Source organism: Leuciscus leuciscus, assembly GCF_965113295.1.
Source record: "Leuciscus leuciscus genome assembly, chromosome: 1".
Taxonomy (NCBI): Eukaryota; Metazoa; Chordata; class Actinopteri; order Cypriniformes; family Leuciscidae; genus Leuciscus; species Leuciscus leuciscus.
The window spans coordinates 14,978,909-14,997,388 of record NC_138725.1 but is presented as its reverse complement, the minus strand read 5'-3'; the positions used below and the strand labels follow the sequence as shown (position 1 = coordinate 14,997,388).

General features: G+C 41.8%; 2 protein-coding genes and 1 long non-coding RNA gene across 4 annotated transcripts in view; 1 reads left to right on the top strand and 2 right to left on the bottom strand.

The window, feature by feature from the left end:
* Positions 1–18,480, top strand: part of LOC309501356 (uncharacterized protein) — a 193,756-nt gene that overhangs the window by 93,777 nt on the left and 81,499 nt on the right. The gene's annotated exons all lie outside the window — the stretch shown is intronic.
* Positions 1–18,480, bottom strand: part of LOC309501195 (uncharacterized protein) — a 70,642-nt gene that overhangs the window by 39,100 nt on the left and 13,062 nt on the right. For both annotated transcript variants that reach the window (XM_082173272.1, XM_082173273.1), the window contains exon 2: positions 9,868–10,191. In XM_082173272.1, coding sequence (XP_082029398.1) covers positions 9,868–10,191 — 324 coding nt within the window. The remainder of the gene's footprint in view (positions 1–9,867; positions 10,192–18,480) is intronic.
* LOC309511324 lies at positions 267–981 on the bottom strand. Its single transcript, XR_014210581.1, has 4 exons — positions 852–981; positions 626–706; positions 452–514; positions 267–366 (listed from the first exon to the last, which is right to left on the bottom strand). It is a non-coding gene; the product is annotated as an uncharacterized lncRNA (long non-coding RNA).

Sequence of the window (18,480 nt, the reverse complement as noted above, 5' to 3'; positions counted from 1 at the left end):
TTAAACACTGTTAACCTGCAAATCCTTCTCCTCATTTGATACCGTGACACATGGTAGCCGAAATAAAAACGGACACGCCACACAGCCAGTGTGTAGCCGGCCACATCAACCCAATTTTCATTTTCAACCAAAATTTGACGTCTAAACGATGAAGTTCATGTCCAATAACATTTCTAGCTGGGGTGACCTCAGTGAGTGCGCTGTGAGGTTACACTTGTGACTCACATTGTGATCATAAGATCAACGTGTTGACTGGGATGTTAATGAAAAAAATCTGGCCTTTTATTTGTAAAAAAAACACACACATTTTAATCTAAACTTGGTGTCACTATTTCTTCAGGGTGATCTGAGTTTTTTCTTTGTTTTCTGAGAAGAAGAAAATAAAACAATGAACAATCCTCTGTAAGTTTTTGCTATTTTAAATATTGTTGCAGATTTGCTCAAAACTCACCAGTATTTTATTGTAATATTGCAGGCATCTCTATTTCCTCTGGGTGCTTCGAGTCCTTCCTCCCTGCAAAATAAAAGCATTGACTGACCTCTAGTATGTGTTTTTATCATGATTGCAGATTGTTCCAGATCAGATGAGTGTGAATCATCAGATTGTGTGCGGCTCAAAACTCACCAGCTCTTCTTGCACAGATGATCTGAAGAAGAATCACAGTAGGAGCAGCAAACACTGCGATCTCAACAATAATCACAATCACTGCAGGAAACATGAGAGGAAGAAGAGAAACTGTACATGACTGAAGTCAAGGGTATTCAACTATCAACAGTTATTGATGAAGCTTTTACAGACTGACTGATAGTTTAATGTTATAAAGCTGTCAGTATAAATGAATGTGTCGTACCTCTGTATAATGATACAGCAGTCACACTGACTTCAGTTTCTCCTGGATCTGTGGATCACGTCTGTTAGTTCAGTTCAACACATAATGCCACATATACACAACACCATCATCACATAATACTTGAGCTTCATATCACAGAAATTATGGATATGTGCAATAGTCTGTCATCATTATCTTCTTACTTCAATCTCAAGGTGTCGGGAGGAGAAAGACTATCGCCATTGACCAAAAAATAAATCTATTTGATGCTTTATTCATTCATAGATATTCATGTTATAACCTTAATATATAATATTATATATTAACATTAATATAATATTATATATTATAGTGATGTAGTACTCGAGTCCGGTCTCGAGACCGATTTCTGCTTTCTCGGACTCGACTCTGACTTGTTCCTTCAAAGACTCGGTCTTGACTCGGACTCGACCCTTCAAAGACTCGGTCTTGACTCGGACTCGGCATAGGCGGTCTCGTCCCCATCACTAGGAATACATTCCACTAGAAAATTTAATTTGCTCTGCATGTCCTAACTATGATTAAAAAAGTCAGGGTGGGCTTAACATGTTGATGACAGAGCAGCACTGTTGAAGCAGTTTAGAAAAATAGGCAGAAGATGATGCATGTGGTAGGGATTTTTTTAATGAAAGTAAAAGCATAGTCCATATTAAGACGTTAAGATTGCTCCTCTAAACAATTCCCAATCTAGCTTAGTCTGTAGGCCTAACTGTTGATTATTAACTGGGGTGATATTAAATCATGAATATGAAAACTGACATGTTTTTATGGTCTTGGTCTCGACTCCTAAAGACTCGGTCTCGACTCGGACTTGCTTCCTCAAAGACTCGGTCTTGACTCGGACTCGACTGAATTTGAAAACCAACGGACTCGGTCTCGACTCGGACTCGACCCTTCAAAGACTCGGTCTTGACTCGGACTCGGCATAGGCGGTCTCGTCCCCATCACTAATAATAATAACTAGAGTTGAGCCGGATACTCGGCTGAAACGAGTATCCGGTACGGATAAAGCACTTTTGCAGAGTACAAGTATTATACGAGTAATACGAGTCAATATCTGTGCTCGGATAAAAAAAAAAAAAAAAAAAAAGTTATGTTGACTTGAGATTAGGGCTGGGCAATATATCGATATAAAGAATATATCAATATATTTTTTAAATGCGATATGGAATTAGACCATATCGATATCGATATAGTTCAAATTTGCGCTGTGATCCTTGCTCCAAGCAGCTTCTGACCCGGAGCTCTCTGTCTGCACTGCTCCCCGCGCCCCCGCCCCTCCTTTTCCACTTTGCGTGCGTGTTTAGAGCATGTTATGTTAACATGAAATAAAGTCTTTCACCTCAGAAAAACGGACTTTCTTGTCCTGTCAGCCGTTATACTGTAGTCGTAGCGCACACTCAATTGCACGCGCAAATGCGGCGGCGCGCGCTGTGTATCGCCTCAATGTATATAAAGTGCAAAAGAAACTATGAGCATGCAACGCCGTTACGTTGTAAATCACACGAAATAAAAGTAATGCAGGTATGATTTTCATTCTATTCACCAGGAGCAGTTTCCATGTTTCATTAACAGTTATTATTAGTATTGTGTATTCACCATGGTAACTGTCGTTTCCTTAATAACCCCAAAATGCCACTATTTTTCTTTGTATTATTTTTTATATTTTTAAATGACTGTGGTGGCGCATACCAACATTGTATTAACAAAAACTAGTTTGGGACTGCTATTAATAATAGCTTTAGCATAGGCCTAATGTTTATTTATTAGTACTAGTCTTTACTATTAGTCATATTCTTAAAATTTATGTTAAGTAAAGGGGGACAGTACTTGAGTGTGTGTTAACAAATTTTGTGTAAACGTGTTATAATTTGCCTAATAATATTCTCTCTCTATATATAGGCAAATTGTAACACATGTTTACACACTTTTTTTATATATATTCAATGTAAAATTTCATAATCATAATTAATAAATCGCAATTACAATTCCAAGGGAATAATCGGCAATTATGATTTTTGTCATAATCGTGCAGCCCTAAGGTGAAGAAACCTGTTTATTATTTATTCATTTGATTTTGCAAATGTTCACTGAAAGAGCCGGTTTCAATAAAACTACTTGTGACGTCATATTTGGCTTTGACTTTGACTGAACATTTGCTCTCACTTTGCGGAAAAAATATCGGGATATATATCGTATATCGATATTCAGCATAAATATATCGGGATATGACTTTTGGTCCATATCGCCCAGCCCTAGTTGAGGTGAAAACTCATGTTCATTACATTTTACTTCATAATTGCAACCGCATGTGTTGTATTTATTGTTGCAAAACTTGTTCTGTATATAGTTCGTTTGTTATCATGATCAAAACCATTGATTTGAAGCTCAATGCTGATGCTGTCATGTAAATAGTTTTCTAATCAGCAATAAATATAACAATTTCTGATCAACCCATATCAATTGCATGCTTAAAATAACATACCGGTTAAAGCCCCGCCCATTTCAAGACAACACGACCCACTTCCGGGTTAAATCCCGCCCACTTCCGGGTTAGGCCCCGCCCAGTCCGAGTACAGATACAGATACAGATAATTCATATGGTTAACAGATACAGATACAGATAATGCTGTACTCGCTCATCCCTAATAATAACCATAATGTATCATGTTATATTCATGTTATAACTCCTTCATAAGTGAGTTTCTAGCACACTTGCATTAAGTTTGCAGAAACATTGAAATGTGGAATATCTATTTCTTGACGGCATCTAAAACATACGTGTCCTGTATGAAAACATTCAAATGCACAAATATTGAGGAATCCTTCGAGGTTGATGTATGTGACAGTGATCATGCGATCATGAACCTTGTGTAGGAGCTGCTTGTCATGATTCCTGTCTTGTGTTTCCCTTGTCTTGTGTGGACTTTTGTTATTTACTGTTCTGTGTCATGTTTTGTAAGTCCTTTATAGGTTTTCTTGTTTATTAGTCTTCCCAGGTGTTTCTAATTAGCCTCTAATTAGTTTCTAATTTTAACTTTGACAATGTAATCCAAAGAATTTCTCCAAAGTTTCTCATATACAAAAAAATATTTTTGGGGGGTTTTGTTTAGTTTTTAGACACACAGACATCAAGAATCAGCCTGTGAATCTCAACAATGGTGACAATTATAAAGCATGTTGCAGTGCATTCTGGGTGCCACCAATCAAAACTCATTCATGGCTCCCATCATGCATTGCTGCATGAATAAATTATCTTATGATCAGAGGTGATCTGTTTATCACCATTGCTGAGATTCATACGCTAATTCTTGATGTCTGTGTGTGCGCCTGTCAGGGTTTACAGAGGAAGCAGACAAGATGGTAAGTTTAACTCTTTTAATTGCAGAATGAACGGAGATGCAGGAAGATGGTGAGTAACAGCAACACAGAATAACAGTGAATGCTTAGCTGATTGGTAAATGTCTCTCTATTTCTCTCTCTCGTAGTAGACCCAGGATGGAAGGCTGAAGTGGAAGGCGGGCTGGCAGAAGGATGAGGAGTAGTGTCAGGTAAGTATCCAGGTAAGTGTGTAGGGAGTCTGTGAGTCATGTAATGACGTGTATAGACGAGACCAGATGAGGAGTGAAGGGAAAGTGCTGAATATAAAGGGTGAGACTGATGAGGGGGTGCAGGTGATGCTGATGATTAGTGATTGAGAGAGTGAGTGCAGGTGTGCGCCACGGAGGATACTGGGGAATGTAGTGCACACAAACAGGTGAAGGCAGATGAAGGGAGAAGAACGTGAACGTGACCGTGACATAACTCCCCCCTCCCGCAAGGCGCGTCCCGCGCCGTAAACGGCAGAGTACGGGAGGGGGGTGGGCATCCTGGAGTCCGAGACTGGAGGATGAACAGGAAGACGGACTCTAGGATGGCTCAGGTGACCTAGGTGGAGCTGGCTGAGGAGGTGGCCATGGTGAAGCAGGCTGAGATGATGACCACGGCGGTGCAGACCCTTCGGGTGGCCATGGCGGAGAGGACGGAGGGAGGAGCCATGGGGGAGGCAGGACTGACGGAGGCAAGGCAGGTGGTTGAGTAGACCAGGGCGGAACCAAAGACAGGGAATGACAGGGAGAAGATGGAAGTTTGCTAGGACACGGTGGAGCAGAGGTTTCAGAGTGACCGGGGGAATCCGCAGGCTCAGGCGACCGAAGTGTAGACAGGGTTACTGAAGGGCGCTGTGGAGACAGAGGGACTGAGGACAAAGGATGAGCAGAAGGGAGAGAGGAGTCCAAGGGAGCCGGGGGGACGAAGGGACGAGGCGAAGCCAGAGGAGAGAAGTACAGAGGCGATGGAAGGTCGACGAGGGACCAAAGCGAATCCGGGGGAACGAGGGAGCCTGGCGGAACTGGTGAACTGAAGGACCACGGTGGAGCTGAGGGAGGTAAGAGCCAAGGGTGAGACAGTGGAGCGATGGGCCGATGTTTAGGGCTGTGACGGTGGCAGTTTTTTTTAACACCGCGGTGGTAATGGACCAACTACCGGCGGTGGTGGGGTTATTTAAAAAAAATAAAAACTCGTTTTATATTTCCACACAAAGACGCGTGATATAGCACTCTGCGCTCTGAGAGGGATGTGGGACACGAGCAGGAAAGAGACCATCGATCTCTTTAAATGTTAACTTCGTGTTTTCTACTTGATGTAAATTGGTCTGAAGAGCGAATTTTATCCTTCACAAGGGCGAGATATTTAGGCTATGTTTGAGATTGCGCTGCCAGAGAAAGTGAAACTAAAAATCACCCGCACGTGTGAAGCGCGCTTTACAACTAAACTTGACGCGTGTCTAATATAACAAGCACAAACTGTGTTAAAAAGAATTTGACATGCAAGTACAAATGTAGGCTATCTGTCCTACAGCGTTTTTCTACTTTACCACAGTAAATAATACGAATATAATAGGCCTAATTAAAAGCGAACCAATGAAGAAACGTAACCAGAGACGCTGCCAATAACGCACATAACAGCTGTCACAAAGAACCGGCAAAAGTAATGATTATGAATGTGTCAAATATATCAATGAGACATTTTAATAGAATAACTAATGGAGTAATATCGTTAAATTCGCTGATAATCGGGTGACCAGATCGCAAACCAGAATTTAAACCCGACAAAGCTATTGGGTTCACGCACAACTCTCTCATTCGTCGTGACGTTATAACATTTCGTCTCGTCTCGTTTTGGTCAACGAAAATGAAGAGACATTTTAGCATAGTTTTTATTTTGTAAACCACATTTAGTCTCGTTTTTATTCGTCAACGATATTGCATTATACATGTATTTTAGTCATCGTCACATGACCAGCATTTACGTCTCGTCTCGTTTTCGTCAGGTGATAACGGTTCGTTGACGACAATATTTCGTCATAATTTTCGTTGACGAAAGCAACACTAGATGCAGGAAGATGGTGAGTAACAGCAACACAGAATAACAGTGAATGCTTAGCTGATTGGTAAATGTCTCTCTATTTCTCTCTCTCGTAGTAGACCCAGGATGGAAGGCTGAAGTGGAAGGCGGGCTGGCAGAAGGATGAGGATTAGCATCAGGTAAGTATCCAGGTAAGTGTGTAGGGAGTCTGTGAGTCATGTAATGACGTGTATAGACGAGACCAGACGAGGAGTGAAGGGAAAGTGCTGAATATAAAGGGTGAGACTGATGAGGGGGTGCAGGTGATGCTGATGATTAGTGATTGAGAGAGTGAGTGCAGGTGTGCGCCACGGAGGACACTGGGGAATGTAGTGCACACAAACAGGTGAAGGCAGATGAAGGGAGAAGAACGTGAACGGGACCGTGACAGCGCCTACACAATACAAATTTATTTTTATTTTTTTAATTGATTTGATCAGTTGGATTTCATTGAAAAGGCTAAAAAATAGTATGCTGTACAAGGACAGTGCTGCTATAAACCTAACTCAGAAATTGGGCTCTATATGAGTTCAGTGATGAGTTCGTCTCCAGGGCGGAGACGACCCTTCGGGCGGCCAGGGCACAGGAACAGACACCGGAACAGGAACAGACACCGGCTCAGGGACAGGAACAGATGCCTTGGCAGCGGTTATCTCAGTTGAGGGCTCAGGTTCAGGCGTGTCGGCGACCATCTCTGTTGAGAGCTCAGTCGACGTGGCAGCGGCCATTTTGTCCAGAGACACTGGCTCGGTGGCGGCCATCTTGTCTGGAGACACTGGCTTGGCGGCGGCCATCTTGTCCGGAGACACTGGCTCGGCACACGTGACCTGAACAGACTCTGGATCGGCGGCGGCCATCTTGTCCAGAGACACTGGCTCGGCGGCGGTCATCTTGTCCGGAGACTCTAGATCGGCGGCGGCCATCTTGTCCGGAGACACTGGCACGGCGGCGGCCATCTTGTCCGGAGACTCTGGATCGGCGGCGGCCATCTTGTCCGGAGACACAGGCGTGGAGTCGGCCATCTTGTCCGAAGACACAGGCACGGGAAGAGGAAGAGGAACAGATTCAGGCTCAGTATCAGGATCAGATTCAGGCTCAGGAACAGATTCAGTCTCGGCGGGACGAGACTCTTGACGGGCAGACGTGACGTGAAGCTCAGTCTCTGGATCGGCTGACGTGATGTGAAGCTCAGTATCTGGATCGGCAGAACTGACGTGAAGCTCTGGCTCTGGCTCGGCAGGACTGACGTGAACAGTCTCTGGATCGGCAGGCAGGAAGTGAAGCGTCTCTGAGCTGGGCAGGAACAGCGGCGAAGAGGGCTCTGAGCTGCTTAGGACCAGCGATGAAGAGGGCTTTGAGCTGGACAGGACCAGCGATGAAGAGGGCTCTGAACTGGACGGAACCAGCGGCGAAGAGGGCTTTGAGCTGGGCAGGAACAGCGGCGAAGAGGGCTCTGAGCTGCTTAGGACCAGCGATGAAGAGGGCTTTGAGCTGGACAGGACCAGCGATGAAGAGGGCTCTGAACTGGATGGAACCAGCGGCGAAGAGGGCTTTGAGCTGGGCAGGAACAGCGGCGAAGAGGGCTCTGAGCTGGACGGAACCAGCGATGAAGAGGGCTCTGTGCTGGACGGGACCAGCAGTGAAGGCTCTGTGCTGGACGGGACCAGCGGTGAAGAAGGCTCTGTGCTGGACGAGACCAGCGGTGAAGACTCTAGCTTGGCGGGAATGTCGCTTGCTGTCACAGACGCGGCGGGCATGACGCTCTCAGTCTCAGGGGCGGCGGGCACGACGCATACTGCTTTGGTCTCAGCAGATTTGGCGTGAAGTGCGGGCTCGGCTGGACTGGCGTGAAATGCAGGCTCTGCTGGACTGGCGTGAAGTGCAGGCTCGGCTGGACTGGCGTGAAGTGCAGGCTCGGCTGGACTGGTGTGAAGTGCAGACGGTGACATGGCGTGCCACGGAAGGAAGCTCTCCAGACATCTGGAGTGTGCCTCTCTCCAATCCAGACCGGAGAGATCGGGGAGCTCCCTCGGGTCGACCGCCTTAGCCCCCAGCCGGTAACACAACTTAATTGCCTCGTCACCCAGAGAGCAAGAGGCAGCGAGAGGAACAAACCCCCAGGTGTACTGGAACAGATCGAGGCTATCCAGGGCCAAGGCCGCGATCTGTCCAGCGAACTCCCGGCTCATGCTGGGAAGATCAGGCGAGATCCGTACTGCTGGATTCCTGGAGGTCAACCGAGACACGAAGGTTGAGATCCAAATGCAGCTTTATTGTATGGGGCAATCCAGAATCGTAATCAGATGTACAGGCAAGAGTCATACACAGACAGGCAGTCAAAACAAAGAAACAAACAAAGAAACAAAACAGGCAGGGACCAGAGGCAAGAGAGTAATCCAGGGAACAGGGCAAGATATCCAACACCAAGAGACAAGAAAACCAGGAGAATGCTCAGAAATGCAGTGTAACACAAACAAGACTTCGCAGGGAATGAATGAATGTACAAGGTATAAATAGGCTGAGACTCACAGGGTAATAAGATACAGGTGAATGCAATCAATGATAATGAGTCCGGGCAGTGAGTATGGGAAATGTAGTCTGAGAGTGAACGTGAGTGTCTGATGTGGAGTGCCCTCTGGTGGCTCTCAAGGGCACTCCAGCTGATGACCGTTACACCTGCTGTGGTTTCCTATAATTTAAAAAATATTGTATTACAAACCAATTTGTCATAAAAGTTAATATTGAGAATTACCAGAGGTTTAGACGCTGATGTTTTATTGAAAATAATAAAGTTTGAAGTTACCATTATGGAGATGAGTGTTTGCTGTAGTTGGGCTCTTGACCCTTGACTTTATAACTTTAGATTTAACCGACTGCTTTAACTGTGTGTTTATAAAACTCGTTCACTATGGCATGAACAGTATACAAGTTATATATACAATATACTAACATGTAGTTCAGGCTGCCGTTATTCATAAGGATTTTACATGCAGTTTATGACTTACTGATGATGACCACTAATATTTTACAATTGCCAAACGTATGAAGCCATCAGAAAGAGTAGAGCCAGTGTGTGAAAGTTTTCACAAATCTGTCAGAAAAGAGTGTTTTCTCACCTGAATACTTGACAGTGTACCTGACTGAGATCTTGACTTGATTTCTGTGAGTAAACTGACATCTCCACTCTCTGTTGTTATCTTCATGCAGGAGTGTTGTAGTCAGAGTGATGATACAGTGATATTGATATTGATCTGATGATGATAATATCTGATATCTGGAGTCTGTCTTCAGATCAACACCAGCCTGATTCACCCACAACAGCTCAAATCCCTCATAACGAACCCAATTATAACAGGGGAATCCAGCATTTGAATACAACTGACAGGAGAGAGTCACAGAGCGGCCTGGACTGATCTCAGTCTGTGATGATGATGATGATGATGATGATGATGATGATGGTGACACTGAAACTGATCACAGACTCTTCAATCATCATCTGAGTTTAAAGGGAGAATCTGCCCTTTTTAAACTGACCACATAATCATAAACTTACCATGAAGAACATGCAGATAAACATCAGCATCAGGTCCTTGTTTCCATCCGTTCACATATTGTTGGCAGGTGTATAATCCATAATCTTCTTCTCTGACGTTCTTGATGTTCAGAGAGCAGTCAGACTCCAGACTCAGTCTCTCATGTCTCTCTGTGTCGTTCTTCTTTATCCCTCCAGTAATCAGGTCAACTTCTGCTGAATGTCTGAATCTGTTATAGTAGATCCATGTAGTTTTAGATTTGCAGTCAGAAAGAGGACTATTACAGGACAGACGCACATTTTCACCAGAACTGATGAACACATGATCCTCCACTCCACTGATACCTGAAACACAGTATATCTCAGTGATCATTATGATATTAATAAATGAAAAAACATAAACCACACCAGCATAAAAAGCAGAAGATTTAACTCATACTATCACTTCCTTCCTTCCTTACTATTGCGCTTGTCTGAAGTTTAAAATCATTGGTTACCCATAAGCCAAACACATAACGTTTGGTTATGACGTGTTATGCGCATGCTCAGCCGCATCGAACTTCCACTGTAAACACATGTATGATGCGAAAACAAAACCATCGAGCGAAATATCGGAGTGAACGTGGCTGTGAACAACTTTTGCAGATTATGTGAAGTAAATCTATGCATCCACGGTACAATCAGCCTCTACGTCACGGCTCTCAGCCCGCCCCCCTGTTCGTTGATTGGCCGGCTGTTTTCAGGCCGGAGGAAAACTGATAGACATGTCGCTGTCTCAGACTGAGTACTGAAGCGAACTGAAATTGAGCAGAAGTACGAAAACCCACAAAGAATATTTGTGGAACAGTTCCCAAAGGAAGGAGCAAAACTCAGGGAAGGTTTGCTGGGATCAGTAGTTCACTCTCCATCCAGCAGGCATGTACTGGCCATCGGGACTACCGGGAGATTCCCGGTGGGCCGCGGTCTGTGTGGGCCGGTGCGTGATGTATTTTGTTTTTAAATAATTAAAATATCAATATATTTGTAAGTGTATTATTGTATAGGCCTCTCATTGGCCGCATGAAGCTGATGCGAGACTGCGAGACTGACAGGTAGGTTAAACGTGTGATGAGCACATGTGACATGTTCACTGAGCCTCGGCCAATCAGAATCAAGTTATAGACTTGCAAAGCGGCCGCTTTACAACTGCAGCGAATAGCCTACTGATGTGATGATGTGCAACGATAGTCAACAACATTTCTAGACGTAAAGGAGGGGTCGATAAGTTGAGAGAAAAAAAAACGACAAGCACTTGAAGCAGAGGCCACCAAATGTGTGAAAATAAATGAATTATTTGCTGGAAGGCCCTGCAAAAAACTTCTGTGAAGATGTCAGCAGGGCGGGCCGACGGCTGAGGTGAGACGGACATTTAATGATACATACACGTATTGCATTGCCAGCTGTAATAGCCCACCACTCACTGATCGACATGTACATCAGATCAGTGCTGCTACTGTATAATCTCACTGCTATTAAAAATAACTCGATTAGTTTTCGTGCCTATGAAACAGTGCGTGAGTTATCTTTTGCATCTTCTTTGCGCCCGAATAGATACATTCACACACAATTGTAAAAATAACTTTCTTGGTGAGAATAAGTGAACGTAATCAATCTAGAAAAAAATCCCTTAAAGTGACTGGTAGCGCCGCAGCAGCCTTATACCTGCCGCCTAAACGATTACTGAATTTTACTAGAATTGTAATGAGACGCGTTTGTAAACCAAAATCAATTTTGATTTTGTTCCGCCAAAATAAAAGCTCGATGCAGTTTCCATCAAAATAAAAGATAAATAAAAGATCAAAAAAAGATCATCACTTTCAAGTATAGAAATTAGTACAAAACTAATTATGAAAGTTTCCTTTATTTCTCAGTGCATTTGTTTTACAATATATGGCTATTACTGCCATGGGATTAATATTATAACTATCATTAGTGTAATGTAGACAGACTAACGAAAAGAGGATTGAGTTTTTCTTTGTTCAATTTGCACACTGAATATGGGTTGGAGCTTTTAATTTTGAACTCTCAAAGTGCACCAGATTGATGATGAATTTAACATTAAAATGCAAAAAAATTCTTACAGGGGAGCATGCACCCGAACCCCCCTAGAGGACCAGAGGTATTGAGTATTGTTTTGTTTTTTTATAGTCATATTTTTTTATAAATTACACTTTTTTTAATCTTTTTTTTTTTATCTGTTAACTCTCATCTCGTTCCTACTTACTCATTACATGGCATTAGTTGTTTTAAGGAAAAGGAGTTGGTATACATATTCAATGGCGTGCAAAGATGGGTGGTGTTTATGATCATATAGTGGGCCAGTATGGGCCAAAATGCCAGGGCCGAATTTTTGTCCCAGTCCAGCCCTGCCATCCAGACACAGTCGTGATGATACTGTACTTCTGTTCTCTGACCACACAACATCACTTCACTGAGCTGAACACTCATTGTGTGTTTGATAGTAAGTTTATGATCAATCATGAGCTGAGTTTGGGAAGTAGTTAACAGTGAATTTGATCATGATTAGGGCCCTCTCAAGTAAAGTCATGACAAAATAATGCATTAACAAATCATTTAATACAATATGATTAAACATGCACTAGGAGAATATATGTATTCCTTTACACCACCAGTACAACAAAACAAACAAACAAAACAAAAGATAAAGGTCATTTGTAGTTCTTTTACTCACAGCGCATTCACTGTGTGCTCATACTATGATCTCCATATCAATATTGTTAAAAGCGCTATATAAATGAAGGTGACTTGACTTGACAATATGAGCTCATCCCAGATAGAAATGTTGTTGTTCTATGAATGTTATGAGAGCATTATGTTATGTTCTTGTAATGTTTTCTGTATGAATGTATAGAGTGATTGTATTTTTTAAAAACATTTTTAATAATACACATAATCTATTTTTTGGTTTACTTCTCATATACACATTAATGCTATGTTTTGGGAGATTTGAAGTACTTTTGTACCTATTTACTGCAAAATACCTCAGCTACACTATTAGCATGCATATGAAATATTACCTTTTTATAAAAAATTAAAAAAATATATACATTAATGATGATCAAAATTAAATATGAGTTGTTTCTGGATATTGATCTAGGTGTGAGATGCATAATTCTTCATCTGCTGGTTAGAAGTTTTTTTGCACTTTTGCCAAAAAGTGTAATTACCATACACTTCCAGCAGAGGCGCCATAGAGATCCATTCATTTGTTTGAATGTGACTGACTGCTCTTATAACAGCTTTTGTTATGAATATATATATATTTATATATATATATATATATAAACATTTTAAAATACATTAAATCAGTATTTTTTGTTATTGTTATTTGAGGTCTTTTGAAGTGTCTTGTTTTTGCAATAATGCCACATAAATTTGCAGTAATGACACTAAAAGAAAAGCCTTGAATGCAGTTACATATTATTTATTTCAATAATCCAAATTCATACAATTATTAACTTTAGAATAAGAAACACATTTTTAGTACATAAAGGTAAATAACCCAGCAATAAGCGGATAGGTGAACAACAGCAATAAGCAGATAGGAACACAAGTAAAGAGTAAACACACCTGTGTGTGTGTGTGTGCGCGCATGTGTGTGTGATCATGTTCATTCCACATTGCTTTTTTGCTGTAGTACATTGAGATATGGAAATTTTCTGATTTATTCTGGATTTATAGATTTTTTTTACATAATCTTGACTATTTTTCCACCCCCTCTTTCCACCAGAAGGACCATTTTGAGTTCCCAAAGACACAGATAGTGATCAAGGCCTGTAGGCCAAAATGTTTGTATTTTGTCACACCTTTAGTACGGTGGGGGAAGTTCGAATTATCTGATTGGTCAGTTTAAACGTCTCACAGTTGGGTTAAAGTCACATGGTAAGGAAAGGATAAAAGAAGATTGTAACTGTTGCTGTCTCTTTTTATGCTCTGGCTCTCTTTCTCTCTCTCTCTTTACTTCCTTTTTTCTTTCTTTCTCTCTCTTTCTCTCTCTCTCTCTCTCACACTTCCGGTGTGACTGTTGAGCGAGGGTGTGTGAGCGTGGTGCAGAGCGGTGTGAGTGAAACTTAATTTTTCTCTTTTTCTCTTTTTCTGCTTATCTATTTTCTTATTTTTGTTGTCTGTTTTGTTATTTGTTTTTTGTTTAGTTATTTGGAGGGTCGTGTGCTGTCCGTCAGTCGGAGGCATGGCGGCCAAACAAACACAGGGGTTGAATGCACTCACGAGACGCCACGCAATTAAGGTAGCATCAGCTGTGAGCATTGAGGCATGTTGTTTGGCCGTTGGAGAGTTAATTGGACATTCTAGCGTCTTGTCCGCGTCTAGAATGAACAATGCGACAGTAGTTTTTCTAGATAGTGTAGGTAAGGCAAATGAGTTGGTTGAGCAGGGAATTGTCATCGATGGGGAATTTATTTCAGTTCTACCACTTTCTATGCCAGCGAAAAAGGTAATCATTTCTAATGTACCACCTTTTGTGAGTGATGTAATTCTAACTCATTACCTACAAGTAGTGTTTTAAGTGTTTCTGATAGGGTGGTTTATCCTTCAGAAAGCAAAAAAGGTGCAGTTGGTGAAGAGTTTCAAATCAGTGTAATGGCTGAAGAAGCACAGTTGACACCAGAACAAGAGCAGTTTTCCTTTAAGACACCGCAAAAAAGAAAGATGAAAAATAAAGTGCTAGATGCAAAAATCAGTAAGACACCTGAACTACGAGATGAGGATATTCAAGATACGGAAAGTGACAGTGATTTGTCTGAATGCAGTGAGAGTCTTTCTCAAGGTGAACTTAATGTACGTAGTTATGATCTTGAAGACATTAAATTGTTTCTCAGGTCAACAAAAAATAAAAGAGATGTAAAAGTGCAAGAATATTTTCCTGATTTGAAACTATTTGTGGATCGGGCAAAGAGTTGGATGGCTAGTGATTCATTTACCAATAAAGAAGCGTATAGGTTGAAGAAAATAGTGAGGAACATAAATATCGCTCACAACAATGATGTTGTATAAGTGGAAGAAAAGGAATAATTTTTCCTGTTGGTATGGCGTATTGGTTTCTTTTTCTTTCTTTGCCTTCATTATGAATGAAATTCATATTGCATCTATGAATGTTAATGGGGCAATTTTTTTTTTTTAAAGAGCACACATTTTTGAGGAAATTGAGCAAAAAAATATAGACATATCTTTTTTTACAGGAAACTCATAGTAGTGTGGAGAATGAGGTTGACTGGATGAAGGAATTTAGTGGATTATCCGTTCTAAGTCATTACTCAAATATAAGTGGTGCGGTGGCTGTTTTATTTAATAAAAAGTTTAAACCAACTTCGTATGATGTAGTTGAAGTTGTGAAAGGCAGACTGTTAAAAGTTAGAGCTTCTTATGAAAATTTTGTGTTTGTTTTTATTTGTGTTTATATTCCAACGGCACCTATAGAAAGATTACTATTTTTAGATACTCTTTGTGCAACATTAAAGGGTTAGTTCACCCAAAAATTAGTCAGTGGGTTAGTTAGAATGTTTTAAAGCATCGAAAATACATTTTGGTCCAAAATGAACAAAAACTACGACTTTATTCAACATTGTATTCTCTTCCGGTCTGTTTTCCATCCGCGTTCACGAGTCCACATTGACGCTGCTGACGTAAGACGCTGTAACCGAAGCTCGGGCGCACCAGATAACACGTCAGCAGCGTCTATATAAAAAAAATATACAAAAACTTTTAAAAATGGACGGAGTAAGGGCAACCTACCATGGTTTAATGACCATTTGTGGGACCTGATGAAAAAACGTGACTTTGCCTTGAAAGTAGCACTGAAGTCTAAATTAATTACTGACAGACAAATTTTTACAAACCTTCGTAATAAAGTAGTCAATGAACTAAGGAAAGCAAAGGCAAAGTTCTTTATGGATATTATTAAAGACGGAAAAGGAAATAGTAAATTGATATGGAGCAACATAAATAAACTAACAAAGAAAGACAACAAGCAAAATCAGGGAAATGGACATGAGCTGAAAATTAATGGAATTTTAAATAATGATCCCAGTGAAATAGCTTCTGTATTTAATACTTATTTTACCGCATCAGTGCAGAATTTATCTGACACTTTTGGTGCAATAATTAAAAATATAGCAACACCAGATTATAATAAGGCCATTTTTAAGATAAGTGAAGTTCCTGAAAATAAAATTTGTAAGACACTAAGCACTTTAAAGTTCTCAAAGGCAAAAGATACATTCAAGTGGGATTCAACATTTCTAAAGAACAATATTCACTCCCTCAGCACCCCCATTACACACCTAGTTAATTTATCGATAAAGCAATCAATTTTTCCAACTGCCTGGAAAAATGCAGTGTTAGTTCCGATTTTCAAGGCAGGGGAACCTACTGATGTAGCTAACTATAGACCCATCAGCATTTTGCCAGTGGCATCAAAGATTGCAGAAAAAGTGGTAACTGAGCAGTTAACCGACTTTCTAAATTATGGACAAACACTTCATCCAATGCAATTTGGTTTTAGGAAAAAATAATCGACTGAAATGGCTACCTGCTATTTTGTTGAAAAAATCAAATCAAAACTAGACAGTGGGAGTGCTGTAGGAGCTGTTTTTCTGGATTTAAAAAAAGTTTTCGATACAGTAAATCATAATGTTCTCCTCTCTAAGTTGTCAAACTTTAATTTTTCTGATGATGCTATGAAATGGATGGAGTCCTATCTCACCATGAGAAGACAAAGCACCAGAGTTGGGTATAAAATGTCATCATTCAGTAACTGTTCTGTTGGCGTCCCGCAAGGCTCAGTCTTAGGCCCTTTGTTATTCAGTCTATGGGCCCTATCTTGCACCCAGCGCATTTGACTTTGTACACCGACGCATGTATCATTCCTATTTTGCACCCGCGCAAAGCGCGCTTTTCCCTCCACAGAAGCACGTCGGTAAACTAGGGAATGAACTTGCGCTCCCTGGGCGGTTCAGCGCAAAAAAGGAGGCGTGTTCCGGCGCAAACGTTCCTTCATGCTATTTTGCAGGTTTAGAAAACAATTGCGCCACTAACCAGGAAAAAATAGTTTAAAGTCAGTGGCGCGTTGCGCATGTTATTCATATGCTATTTTAAGGGCGCATGCTTGGCCATAATCAATGTAACGTGTGCACAACGCGCATACACTTTGATTCTCTCATCTACACAGAAGCAGCAGTTTTCATTTTTGCAAATCATACATTATTACGATAGATAGATAGATAGATAGATAGATAGATAGATAGATAGATAATTTATTATAAAAGCATACATCTAGCTTACACATTTACCCAAAGTATCATACGCCTTTTTAACCGAAGTTAATTTGGGTGGGTTTCTCCATCCCCAACGTCCCTGACGAGAGCGTTGCTCTCCTTGGCTGTGAACCGCTCCTGGCGCGCGCCTGGCAAATCCGCCGTTATAATAGGAATCCGCTTTAGAACAAACGCGCCTGCTCTTAAAGGGAATGTGAGATGACGCTCTGATTGGTTTATTTCACGTTACGCCCAAACCACACCTATGAATAATGAAGCTACTTCAGACCAACCCATTTTAGATTTGCGCCTGGCGCAAGAGTCATTTATCCCGCCGAGAAAATAGCAACAGCGCCAAGACCCGCCCACAAAGTTACTTGCGCTTTGCGCTTTGACACTTGCGTTTCAGATCGTTAAAATAGGGCCCTATATGTTAACGACCTACCACTAGCATGTCCTCAAGTTGACACCCAAATGTATGCAGATGACACGGTCATTCTGGCACATGGAAGAGACAGATATGAAGTGGCAACCAAATTAACAGCAGCAATGGCAAAAATTGCCACCTGGCTCTCTGAGTCTTGCATGACACTAAACGTCAGTAAAACGTCTCAGGTTACGTATGTAACCCTGGTTCCCTGAGAGGGAACGAGACGCTCCGTCGAGACGCGGTGGGAACGCCCTGCGTGATTGCGTCGTGAAGCACGTGTATAATCAGTCCAATGGAAAGACGAGACGTCATAGGCGGGTGACGTCATCGACCAGGAAACTATAAGGCAGCCCCGCTGACACAGATCGCGTTAGCTTCTGAAAAGCCGAAGCAAGTCGATCACAGGCATGCAGGGAGTATGGCAAGGCGACGCAGCGTCTCGTTCCCTCTCAGGGAACCAGGGTTACATACGTAACCTGAGACGTTCCCTTTCAAGGGAACCTCGAGCTGCGTCGAGACGCGGTGGGAACCCTATACCCACGACGCCATATGACAAATGCCTGTTCTGTATGAAGACCATGCGCATACTAGGAAACAAGCACCCTAGACCCTGGAGTGGAGCCTAGGTCCAAGTCATAAAATCTAACAAATGCATGCGGTGAGGACCTGCCTGCCGCATTACAGATGTCATAGAGTGAAACTCCTGATAATAAAGCCTTAGAGGCAGCCATACTCCTGGTAGAATGGGCCGGGACAGCCAAAGGTGAAGGCTGTCCGGCCACTTCATAAGCAAGTGAGATAGCCTCAACTACTTACTTGCTCATTATCTGTTTAGATGCAGGGCAACCTATCTTAGGTAACCCGAAGCAGACA